Source organism: Pseudorasbora parva, chromosome 15, assembly GCF_024679245.1.
Source record: "Pseudorasbora parva isolate DD20220531a chromosome 15, ASM2467924v1, whole genome shotgun sequence".
NCBI lineage: Eukaryota > Metazoa > Chordata > Actinopteri > Cypriniformes > Gobionidae > Pseudorasbora > Pseudorasbora parva.
Window position 1 is genome coordinate 13,950,150 of NC_090186.1, and position 12,500 is coordinate 13,962,649.

At 41.8% G+C, this 12,500-nt stretch overlaps 2 protein-coding genes across 2 annotated transcripts in view; both read right to left on the reverse strand.

Annotated features, from left to right (window-relative positions):
- Positions 1-1,309: 1,309 nt before the first annotated feature.
- Positions 1,310-5,101, reverse strand: LOC137041836 (uncharacterized). The gene is made up of 10 exons (XM_067418507.1): positions 4,390-5,101; positions 4,151-4,295; positions 3,602-3,909; positions 3,245-3,452; positions 3,015-3,131; positions 2,766-2,902; positions 2,480-2,677; positions 2,139-2,377; positions 1,820-2,032; positions 1,310-1,716 (listed from the first exon to the last, which is right to left on the reverse strand). The coding sequence occupies exons 1-10, from the start codon at positions 4,776-4,778 to the stop codon at positions 1,310-1,312; spliced, it is 2,361 nt and encodes a 786-aa protein (XP_067274608.1). The 5' UTR covers positions 4,779-5,101.
- Positions 5,102-9,990: 4,889 nt separating this feature from the next.
- LOC137041166 (uncharacterized) overlaps positions 9,991-12,500 on the reverse strand; it is a 3,521-nt gene continuing 1,011 nt past the window's right edge. The window contains exons 2-9 of the mRNA XM_067417189.1: positions 12,490-12,500; positions 12,141-12,333; positions 11,961-12,065; positions 11,518-11,654; positions 11,263-11,322; positions 10,909-11,144; positions 10,572-10,787; positions 9,991-10,470 (exon numbers count right to left, since the gene is read on the reverse strand). The exon at positions 12,490-12,500 is cut by the window's right edge and continues 316 nt beyond it. Of these exons, the coding sequence (XP_067273290.1) occupies positions 10,061-10,470; positions 10,572-10,787; positions 10,909-11,144; positions 11,263-11,322; positions 11,518-11,654; positions 11,961-12,065; positions 12,141-12,333; positions 12,490-12,500 (1,368 nt within the window). The 3' untranslated portion in view covers positions 9,991-10,060. The remainder of the gene's footprint in view (positions 10,471-10,571; positions 10,788-10,908; positions 11,145-11,262; positions 11,323-11,517; positions 11,655-11,960; positions 12,066-12,140; positions 12,334-12,489) is intronic.

Below are 12,500 nucleotides of genomic sequence, written 5' to 3' on the forward strand. Positions count from 1 at the left end.
TGCGAAATAGTGCCATTTGTAAACATCAGTTAAAGTAAATATATACCTTTTAATAAATAGAAATCAATAAAATTGAAAATATAAATCTGATAAAACACATCACACAAAACAGAACAATTTTGTTGTAGCTGAACAAGAAGTATGCAAAACAGAAATCTTTCAGCAATCAGACGTCCAGCTCCACTTCCCTCCCACAAATCTCCTGCAAAACAGTCCCATTTGTCAACATCAATTAAAGTAAATAAATACATTTTAATAAATAGAAATCAATAAAACTGAAACTATAAATCTGATAAAACACATCACACAAAACATCTCCAATCCAATCATTCTTCAAGAATATGTGCTTACCTAAACATCCCGAACAATAATGTTGTCGTTGAACAAAAGGTATGAAAATTTTTTTTTTAAGAAATCAGACGTCCAGCTCCACTTCCCTCCCACAAATCCCCTGCAAAAAAAGTCCCATTTGTCAACATCTCAATTACAATAAAGAGATACATTCACAAATTGTCTCAAAACCACTCGTTCTTCTAAAATATGTGCTTACCTAAATAACCCAAACAGTAATGTTGTCGTTGAACAAGTAGCATGCAAAACAAAAATCTTTCAGCAATCAGACGTCCAGCTCCACTTCCCTCCCACAAATCTCCTGCAAAACAGTCCCATTTGTCAACATCAATTAAAGTAAATAAATACATTTTAATAAATAGAAATCAATAAAACTGAAACTATAAATCTGATAAAACACATCACACAAAACATCTCCAATCCAATCATTCTTCAAGAATATGTGCTTACCTAAACATCCCGAACAATAATGTTGTCGTTGAACAAAAGGTATGAAATTTTTTTTTTTAAGAAATCAGACGTCCAGCTCCACTTCCCTCCCACAAATCCCCTGCAAAAAAAGTCCCATTTGTCAACATCTCAATTACAATAAAGAGATACATTCACAAATTGTCTCAAAACCACTCGTTCTTCTAAAATATGTGCTTACCTAAATAACCCAAACAGTAATGTTGTCGTTGAACAAGTAGCATGCAAAACAAAAATCTTTCAGCAATCAGAAGTCCAGCTCCACTTCCCGCCCACAAATCCCCTGCAAAAAAAAGTCCCATTTGTCAACATCAATTACAATAAACAAATACATTTTAATAAGTAGAAATCAATAAAATTGAAGCTATAAATCTAATAAAACATCACACAAATCGTCTCAAATCCACCCATTCTTCGAGAATATGTGCTTACCCAAAGAATAATGTTGTCGTTGAACAAGAGGTATGTAAAAACAAGAATCTTGCAGCAATCAGACGTCCAGCCACTCCAGGTCCACTTCCTTCCCACGAAAGGACCTCTTCCTGATGCTGTGGTCGAAGCGGACCATCTCATCTTTTGCAATGTCCTTGATGGCCTGAAAGAGCAGGACGTGTCTGTCTCCTCCCTCAAGCTCCAACATGCAGTGGAGTGGCTGTACGTTATAGTTTTTCTTGGAGTGCGTAATCAGTCTCCCCTTGGTTTCCAGAGACGGGTGGCACTCGCAGGGGAAGGTCTCCGCATCGATGCAGACTTCCTCGCTTCCATGTTTTATGAAAAACAGGTTGCCCAGCTCGTCCTGACTCTCTGCCATCTCCCTGCCCTCAGCACCTGTGATCACCTTTCCATGGTAATCACACAGGATGGAGCCCTTCCCGAAGGCCTTGGTTGCAACAACCCCTGTTGTCAAAAAGAGGAGTCATTAAATGTGCTGTCCACAATGCAATTATAATCTTTTTTATTTCGATGGATTTTACTGTGCTCATAAGACATTGGTACATACCTTTCTGCTCACCAAAGTCCTTCACAGCCAGACCCGACCATTTCTGCTTGGTCACCCCTTTGATGATGGTCGGGTCACTCTGCGCCTGTGCTCTGGTGAGAGGCCTCCACTTTGCGAGGACGTCCTCTGGGCGTGGATAGTTGGCCGTCCACCCCTCTGCCTCTATGACTTTAGCCACCTTTGCTGCAGTCGGGGCAAGTCTTGAGCATTTTGCTGTTAAAGAGAGAACATTTAAATTAAATTTCAGGTTCACACACGAGTTCTAAATGTTTCTGTTGGAGCAAAACTAATCGTTGGCTAAGAAAGTGTCTGCACTTACACAAAACATGTTGCTCCCGCTTGTTGTACTGCAGAGCCCTCCACTTGTCATAAAACACTCGGTCGGCAGGGAACCCAGCGTTTACTCTCTGTGTTTTGTTGGGTGGCTGGCCAGTGATTCCTACAGGGAAGGCCTGTAGGAAAGCCTCAAAGTCCGGTGCTGGGCTGGCAACCTCTTCTTCCACTCGCCGTCTCTTCTTGGTGCTGGGGCCCTCTTCGCCAGAGTCGTCAGAAGAGGAGCTGCAATGTTAAAAAAAAAAAGTTTCAAGGTTACACACTGACAAACTGATGGATGAGCGTTGAGAGACATTACTATTATAACTGTTACAGATAATTGCATACCGTGTCAGCGAGCTGAGCAGGTTGGAAGTGGCCACAACAGTGTCCAGGGTCTTCATCCGGTAGTGCTGGTTTGCCACTGCCGTCGAATGGGCCATGTAGTGGGCCACAGACGCCTTCTGCTCCTCCGTGAAGTTTGCAGCCACATCTGTCTCCACGGTCCTACGTATCTGCTGGCTTTTGATGTTCGGCAATTTGTAGCTGCAATGGGGCATAAATATGAGTTGAAACTCCCAAACCTGAATTATATAGTTTTCTTTGAGGCTTATGGACTGCTGTTAATACTTACTGTTGGTGCAGACGAGAGAGGTCGTTGGTTGCACTTCTGATCTTGGTGCCCGACGACGACACAAACAACCTGTCAGAATGGTCAACATCTGGCCGGATGGAGTCCGGGCGGATCCATGTATAGTATGCGTCCAGCATCTGCAGAGGCAAAAAGATAAATAATTACATCTGATAATATCTGTTGGTTCATTGCTGGTGTATACACTGTATTTCACGGTAGGGCAATTTAGCCTGTACAAAGTGTACTTACTGCTGCCTCCTCCATTGTGAGGGCAAACACAGCGATCTGCATCGTCGCAGTCTTGTGCTCACTCACTGCAACGCAGACCTTTCCACCAGATATCTTTCTGCTCTCCCACTCTGTTGTCTATAAAAATAAAATAAACTGTTAATAACTGACATAAACATCCTCTTTGCAGACTACCTAATACAATCTGTTTAGGCTGATGCCCTCATGAAAACTGAGGTCTTAACACTTACTGTTATTCCCTCCACCGCTCCGGGTCTCTGGAAGTGACCGAGGATCAGGATTGCTTCACAGTAATACCGGAACGTGGTCTTTTCCTCCGAAGCAACGTGGTCCCCTTCCAACAGCCTCCCATAGACAGACAGCATATCTTTCTTGGCCTTCCGGAGGACAGCCTGGCACTCCTGAAGGCTCTTCTCACCCTCCTGGAACCGGTCATACCTAGAATGACATACACGACCACAATGCGGCAGAGAATTACACACATGGCTGTATCACATAAACCCAGATGTACAGCCAAGCACATAAGTACTATCAACATGGAGGGAGTCATCAAAGAAAAACAAAAGGAAAGCAGATTAGCAACTGACCTCGTTTTACAGACGACCTTGCTGTTGGACTTGGCCACTGGCTTTCTGATGGAAGCGAGGAGGTCGAGGTAGGCTTGGCACTTCCTGTAGAAGTCCGGATCTGCTGCAGCCAAGTTCAGGTGGGTCTTCAAATACTGAACAAACCGGATCATGTTTTTTATATAATTCAGTATGGTGGCCGGGCCCATGTCAGCGCGCCGGAGTTGGGTGAGGTAGTCTTTTGTTTCAGTGGACTTTAGCAGGAAGTCCAAGCTGACTTCATCCCCACTTGGTTGGATGTACCTCAGCATCCTGGAGACGTTGTCTACCTGTGATGAAAGGAAAATAGAGAAGTGTGAGATGATGCAGTGAGAAGAAAAGCCACACACCGGCCAGCCACACACATACACCCCTAATAAAGCTCTGTTGTTTCTGAGTTCCCTTCCTTTATGGAACGTAAGAGCTGCTCTACACGTGCTGTGCTGTGTTACTATATATTAAAACATTTCCCGGTTACAGAGAGCAACACGGAGCAGACTTTAAAAAAAATTCAAATGGGATGCATCTTACCTCCTGCTGGCAGTTTGGGACCTGCAGGGTGTTGATCAAGTAGCCCTTGAAGTCAGACAACAGGGCCTCTTCTGCTGGGAACTTTTCATAGAGCCCCATTTGCGTCATCTTGACCCTGACGCTGGCAGTGAACTGCGCTTGATCTCTGAAAAAAATACAGACAAAAGAAAATGAGCTCAAAGCAACCTTACAGTTTGTTCACAGTTTCTGGACTGATGTGTGTGAGGTTTAGAACTTACTTTTGCCATGTTCGGTCACTTGGATCGGTGGTGCTGCCCTCGGAGCTGCTATCCTCCACCACCGAGGCGCCAACAGCCACTTCAGAGCTGACACCGGCTGCTCCAGAGCTGACACTGGGTGCTCCAGAAGGTTCACTGGGTGTCGGAACGGCAGCCGTGGTGGTGGTGGACGTCTCGTCGTTCTCCAGGTCTGCTTGGTTTGGAGCATTAGCAACAAAAAAGTTTCTCTGGTGAAGCTCTTCCAGAAGAGCCAGCCTGGATGGTCTGTGGGGGTAACGTTTCACCATTTCGTTGTAGTCCCAGTTCCTGGCTTGCCGTGTCCACAGCTTGGCAGACTCCTTGGCCCTCTTCACCTCCTCGAGCCGTTCTTCGGGTGTATTTCCTTTCATGCAGACTCTGCTCAGATGCGTCGTCAGGATCTCCTGTGGTTTTTGACACAGCAAGCAGTGAACAATGCGACGGTCGGTTTTCTGGCTGTGAGACAAAGCAGACACACCAACGATTAGAAACGTCAAAAGGAATGGAGACAGAGCAATTCTTAAAACAGAGGCAGAAAGAGATACTAAAAGAGATACTCTCCTTCTCAAACATTTGTTTTATCATGTTTTTACCCATATTTTTTCAACTGTCATATAGCAATAACAGGCAATAACAAGCATATAATTCAGTATATTCAGTATGGATACCTGCTGTCTTTGGCCCCACTTTACATTAAGTGGCCCTAATACCTGTGTACTTACATAGTAACTACATGTGTACATCGTGTACAATTAAAGTTTCAACATGCTGTTGTGTTCTGTCATATGTCCAGACAAAATTCATATTAGATTCGTAGAGTAAAATCAAATGTTTCCAGTTTATCATGTCAGGCATATTAAATGATCTGAACTTACCACTTGGGGGCCATTGTTCACAGATGGAAAAAGCTGGTTTCAACAGGCAGAAATTGCAGGAGGAATCCTCAGTGTAGTCTTGACCAGAAAGCCCAGGAGGAATCAACTGTGTAGTCTTCACCAGGAAGTGCAAGAGGAATCAGCAGTGTAGTCTTCACCAGAAAGCTTAGCAGGAAACAGGAGTGTAGTCTTCACCAGAAAGCTTAGCAGGAATCAGGAGTGTAGTCTTCACCAATAAGCTCAGCAGGAATCAACAGTGTTGTCTTCACGCTGTTCTTGAAGAAGTGAGTAACCGGAGCCTCTAGTCCACCTATTTATTGACCACTTGAAGTCCCACCCCTTTTTTTGCAGGAGGTGACACATTATTTTAAACCAAGACCTGAATAGGTCCAATTATAGACTGCAAAGGGCCCATTTTAAAACACTTAGTGGGGAATCTACACTCATTATGCACACATTTCAAACCAAAAATGGGCCATCAATGTTGTGGTCACTGGGCCATCATGGGTGTGAACTATGGAACCATGCTGGCCCTTAGGGCCACAACCATTAATGGCCCATTACTTGCAAACCAAGATGGCCCAATTGTGGACATGCTTATCTTTGCAGGGCCTGGACTGGTGTTCAATTCACACACAATTGGGTCATTCCTAATGGAAAAACAAAAAAAAACAAACATGGTTTTATTTTATTTAATTAAAAATAAATTAATTAATGGATGGATGGATGGATGGATGGATGGATGGATGGATGGATGGATGGATGGATGGATGGATGGATGGGTGGGTGGGTGGATGGATGGAGGGATGGAGGGATGGAGATAGATAGATAGATAGATAGATAGATAGATAGATAGATAGATAGATAGATAGATAGATAGATAGATAGATAGATTTGTTTTAAGAAGCAATAAATAAATTCGTACAGGCAACTGGACCGAATTACCTGCATACCAAAAAAACGTCCTGAACAAGACATATTAAATTCATTCACACATTTGTAATCTGGCAATGTTATGCTGTATTATGATTAAAAAATAAATTAAAAAATAGCTTAGAATTGGGGTAATTTACAAAGATGTTGGTGAGAATAGGGAATGACCTCAACAAGGCCTAATTTGACCCCTGATCTCTCGAGCCTATAGTATACTCAGATTTTCAGATATATATATATCAAATTTTAGGCCTGAATTCCCACTTTCCATCAAGGGCAAACCGTCGAATCTAGCCCAAATCAAAAGCCAATGATGATCATTACGCTATACCTATTTCAGGCAGTATTCCTATTTTTGGGCTATTTTTTGGCCAGTTGTTCAGGCCATGAGACTAAGAATTGCATTTTTCATAATTAAAATTGTAGCCCTGAATCCCCTCTTTAAATTAAGCCCATAAACATTAATATGGGCCAAAGTAAAAGCTAATGAAACATAAAATGCTATCCCTGAATCCAAGCTTTCACAGCAAGTTTTCTGGTGAGACCAGGTAAAAATACTGCCCAGGTGATGCGCTCTTACCCTGGTCTCACCCAAAAAAACCAGGCCCATTTGCCCCATAGGTTTATGTGATCCCTGTTTTCTCAGGCTGCGAACAACGCAACACTTTGACCTTGGGCTTATGTTAAACTGTATAACATGACCTTTCCGCTGATATAAGACACACTCTAATTGCACTTTGTTTTAAGGAGCAATAAATAAATTCGTACAGGCAACTGGACCGAATTACCTGCATACCAAAAAAACGTCCTGAACAAGACATATTAAATTCATTCACACATTTGTAATCTGGCAATGTTATGCTGTATTATGATTAAAAAATAAATTAAAAAATAGCTTCGAATTGGGGTAATTTACAAAGATGTTGGTGAGAATAGGGAATGACCTCAACAAGGCCTAATTTGACCCCTGATCTCTCGAGCCTATAGTATACTCAGATTTTCAGATATATATATCAAATTTTAGGCCTGAATTCCCACTTTCCATCAAGGGCAAACCGTCGAATCTAGCCCAAATCAAAAGCCAATGATGATCATTACGCTATACCTATTTCAGGCAGTATTCCTATTTTTGGGCTATTTTTTGGCCAGTTGTTCAGGCTATGAGACTAAGAATTGCATTTTTCATAATTAAAATTGTAGCCCTGAATCCCCTCTTTAAATTAAGCCCATAAACATTAATATGGGCCAAAGTAAAAGCTAATGAAACATAAAATGCTATCCCTGAATCCAAGCTTTCACAGCAAGTTTTCTGGTGAGACCAGGTAAAAATACTGCCCAGGTGATGCGCTCTTACCCTGGTCTCACCCAAAAAAAACCAGGCCCATTTGCCCCATAGGTTTATGTGATCCCTGTTTTCTCAGGCTGCGAACAACGCAACACTTTGACCTTGGGCTTATGTTAAACTGTATAACATGACCTTTCCGCTGATATAAGACACACTCTAATTGCACTTTGTTTTAAGGAGCAATAAATAAATTCGTACAGGCAACTGGACCGAATTACCTGCATACCAAAAAAACGTCCTGAACAAGACATATTAAATTCATTCACACATTTGTAATCTGGCAATGTTATGCTGTATTATGATTAAAAAATAAATTAAAAAATAGCTTAGAATTGGGGTAATTTACAAAGATGTTGGTGAGAATAGGGAATGACCTCAACAAGGCCTAATTTGACCCCTGATCTCTCGAGCCTATAGTATACTCAGATTTTCAGATATATATATATATCAAATTTTAGGCCTGAATTCCCACTTTCCATCAAGGGCAAACCGTCGAATCTAGCCCAAATCAAAAGCCAATGATGATCATTACGCTATACCTATTTCAGGCAGTATTCCTATTTTTGGGCTATTTTTTGGCCAGTTGTTCAGGCTATGAGACTAAGAATTGCATTTTTCATAATTAAAATTGTAGCCCTGAATCCCCTCTTTAAATTAAGCCCATAAACATTAATATGGGCCAAAGTAAAAGCTAATGAAACATAAAATGCTATCCCTGAATCCAAGCTTTCACAGCAAGTTTTCTGGTGAGACCAGGTAAAAATACTGCCCAGGTGATGCGCTCTTACCCTGGTCTCACCCAAAAAAACCAGGCCCATTTGCCCCATAGGTTTATGTGATCCCTGTTTTCTCAGGCTGCGAACAACGCAACACTTTGACCTTGGGCTTATGTTAAACTGTATAACATGACCTTTCCGCTGATATAAGACACACTCTAATTGCACTTTGTTTTAAGGAGCAATAAATAAATTCGTACAGGCAACTGGACCGAATTACCTGCATACCAAAAAAACGTCCTGAACAAGACATATTAAATTCATTCACACATTTGTAATCTGGCAATGTTATGCTGTATTATGATTAAAAAATAAATTAAAAAATAGCTTCGAATTGGGGTAATTTACAAAGATGTTGGTGAGAATAGGGAATGACCTCAACAAGGCTTAATTTGACCCCTGATCTCTCGAGCCTATAGTATACTCAGATTTTCAGATATATATATCAAATTTTAGGCCTGAATTCCCACTTTCCATCAAGGGCAAACCGTCGAATCTAGCCCAAATCAAAAGCCAATGATGATCATTACGCTATACCTATTTCAGGCAGTATTCCTATTTTTGGGCTATTTTTTGGCCAGTTGTTCAGGCCATGAGACTAAGAATTGCATTTTTCATAATTAAAATTGTAGCCCTGAATCCCCTCTTTAAATTAAGCCCATAAACATTAATATGGGCCAAAGTAAAAGCTAATGAAACATAAAATGCTATCCCTGAATCCAAGCTTTCACAGCAAGTTTTCTGGTGAGACCAGGTAAAAATACTGCCCAGGTGATGCGCTCTTACCCTGGTCTCACCCAAAAAAACCAGGCCCATTTGCCCCATAGGTTTATGTGATCCCTGTTTTCTCAGGCTGCGAACAACGCAACACTTTGACCTTGGGCTTATGTTAAACTGTATAACATGACCTTTCCGCTGATATAAGACACACTCTAATTGCACTTTGTTTTAAGGAGCAATAAATAAATTCGTACAGGCAACTGGACCGAATTACCTGCATACCAAAAAAACGTCCTGAACAAGACATATTAAATTCATTCACACATTTGTAATCTGGCAATGTTATGCTGTATTATGATTAAAAAATAAATTAAAAAATAGCTTCGAATTGGGGTAATTTACAAAGATTGTATATTCTCGCCAAAATCTTTGTAAATGAGCCCAATTCCAAGCTATTTTTATCTTTATTTTAAAAATATATTTTCTTTAAGAGTCTCTCTCTCTCTCTCTCTCTCTCTCTCTCTCTCTCTCTCTCTCTCTCTCTCTCTCTCTCTCTCTCTCTCTCTCTCTCTCTCTCTCTCTCTCTCTCTCTCACACACACACACACACACACACACACACAGCGCGCGCACACACACCGAGTCCATTGAAGTGCTAATGAGTTGGGCCAGTGCTACTTAAATGATGAGTTATTTAAAACTTTTTTAAGCATTACATTTTTGACAAGTAAGTGTACTTTTACTTGAGTATGCGTGTTCAGTACTCTTTTCACCACTGGTCTCAACAAAGAGGATATATTTGATGCTGACTAAGGTTCATGCCTAGATTCATGCCTTTCACTGATGTGTTGTGTTTTGCAATAAAATCAAGTCACATTAAAGGTGTGTATAAAAAATATTTTTATTTGAAAAAAAAAAATAAAAAACATCCAGCCAACCCGGCTCCAGGATTCAGTCTTGTAACATACAACATTAATCAACCGGTGAATGAATGGCCTGATGGGTTCAGTCATCCAGCCAGTCGAGGATCAGTCCTTCTCCTCGAAAAGACTTTCGCTTGACGCCGTAGTCAAACAGCAGCTCCTCGCACAAACCAATGTCTCTCTTGGCCTGGAACAGAATGACATCCCTCTGTCCTTCCGGGAAGTTCATCAGGCAATGGACCGGCCTCAGGTTAGCTCTCTTGGAAGAGTGGTTGATCTTCCGGCCCATGGTACTTTCTGTGGGGTGACACTGGCACGGGAACGTCTCAGCGTCCACACAGAGGTCCCGTCCAGCATTGTGGAAGAAGAAAAGGTAGCCCATGTCACCCTCGATGGACTTGATCAACTTCCGGCCCTCTGCTCCTGTGATTACCTTGCCATGGTAATCACAAACAATGGAGCCCATGGCGAAGGCTTTGGTGGCAACAACTCCTGTGGTGGAAAGGAGGTGCAATTAGGATTCATTCCCGGGGTAAAAATATATGCTCACAAGACAAAAATGGTATGCATTTTTATGTGTGATGTTTACATACCTTGTCCTTTTGCACCGAAGTCCTTGAGGGCCAGGCCTGTCCACTTTTGATTCTGGACCATAGCAATGATCCTTGGATCTGACTCGACCTCCACCCTAGTGACGGGTTTCCACTTTGTCACTACGTCCTGGGGTCGAGGACAGTTGCCAGTCCAACCCTCTTTTAGGATCATCAGAGACACCTTGCTGACAGTCGGGGGGCGCCTCGAACACTGGGCTGTCAAAGACAAATGTTAAATGAATACACTTTTTAATATGCAAAAAATGTGACTTATGTTCCTTTGATTGTAGAGATATGTATTCATTGTTTTAAATACTAATAAACCACATCAACTCACACAAGAGGTGCTCCTCCCGTTTGGCCAACTGCACAGACCTCCACCTGTCATAGAATACTCTGTCAGGTGGAAACCCTGCAGCGGTCCGCTTCTTTTTCGTGGGAGGGCTGCTGCTCGCCTCCGCTGGGAACTGCTGGAGAAACGCACCAAAGTCCCTGTCCTCCTGGTCAGCTGCGCCCCTGCCTCTCTTCTGTTTGCGACCTCTCCTCTCGTCGGCCGGCTCAACAGAAGAAGAGCTGAAAATTAGAGAATATTTCATGTTCAAAATCTGACAAAAAAATCTAGACAGACCTGGGAAGTAGCTGACAAACAGAAATTATATGATTGTTGTGTGTTTTCCATGATGACACATACCATGGCATAGTACTTTGGGCCCTTCTGGCTTGCTGGCTTGAAAAGCTTGGCAAATCGTACCTGCAATGAATGAAAAATCCCAGATTATCCCTCAATTCTGTCAGTGTATTTGAATGACACAAATTCATATTGTTTGAACTTTATGTAGGGCATAAGCCAGACTTTATATTAAAATATAAAGACATCATTTTATATTTCTCAGTACAGTGCATATAAATGCATACACCATTAAACAATGATCCTGTTAAAACGTACTGTTCATGCAGCCGCCTGAGGTCACTCGTGATGTTACCAACTGGCAGCCCTTGTTTGGACAGGAAAAATCTGCCCCGGTCGTCCACACTGTCCTGCAGATATCCTGGACGAATCTTCTGGAAGTATGTGTCCAGCATCTGTGGAGATGTCAGATATGAAGTTAACTCATTAATGAAAACTTTAAGAGATCTGACTTCTGACCCTGATAAGATTCAGATTTCAGATTCAGATTTATACTTTATTGTCCTCGGTAGAGGAATTATGCTTCCTACCAGGTGCAACATTCTGCACCCCAAACATACACATACTTTACGGAATACACATATTATTGGTCACAAAAATATAAACATGTAAATTCTGTGCTCTAATTGCTGAGAGTACGACACTTTTTCCCATAGGCATGGCTTTTTTTTTTCTTTTTTTTATGGGATTAGAGAACTTACAGCAGAGTCCTCCTCTGTGATGGAAAAGGTTGCACTCTGCTTAGTGGATTGCACTTCCATGCGAATTCGTCCATCAACATGTGACTTGTTGATCCAGTCTGAAGCCTGGAAAACAATAGAACACAGTGAGTGACTGACTTTATACACACTGAAGAAACACTGCAAAGTAAAAGTACTTACTTTAAATGCCATCACTGCTTCCGGTCGCTGGAAGTACCTCAGGACCAAGATGGCTTCGCAGAAGTAGCGAAACAGCGTCCTTTGGTCTTCTTCCACATGCTGCTGGCCCAGCAGCTTCCTGTGGATGACCAGCATGTCTGCCTCTGCTAATCTGAGGACCCTCTGGCAGTCTTGGAGAGTCGGCTGAACGGGCCTGGAATGATTAGATTAAAAAATTGTTTAAAATAAATAAATAAGGCATTATTCCAATATTAAATTAAATTGAAATTAATTTCAAATAAATTTAATTTATTTAATTCGAAAATTGCATTGAATGAAAAGTAACTAGAACTAGCGAATAACAACTCACTTCGCAGCGCC

Bases quoted from the DNA above. Each gene is read 5' to 3' on its own strand.
- LOC137041836 (XM_067418507.1), bottom strand. From the start codon at position 4,778: ATGAAAGGAAATACACCCGAAGAACGGCTCGAGGAGGTGAAGAGGGCC. The intron at 2,903-3,014 runs GTAAGTACACTT...TTGCCTCTGCAG, and splicing joins TCACAATGGAGGAGGCAGCA to ATGCTGGACGCATACTATAC. The intron at 2,378-2,479 runs GTATGCAATTAT...TTAACATTGCAG, and splicing joins CTGCTCAGCTCGCTGACACG to CTCCTCTTCTGACGACTCTG.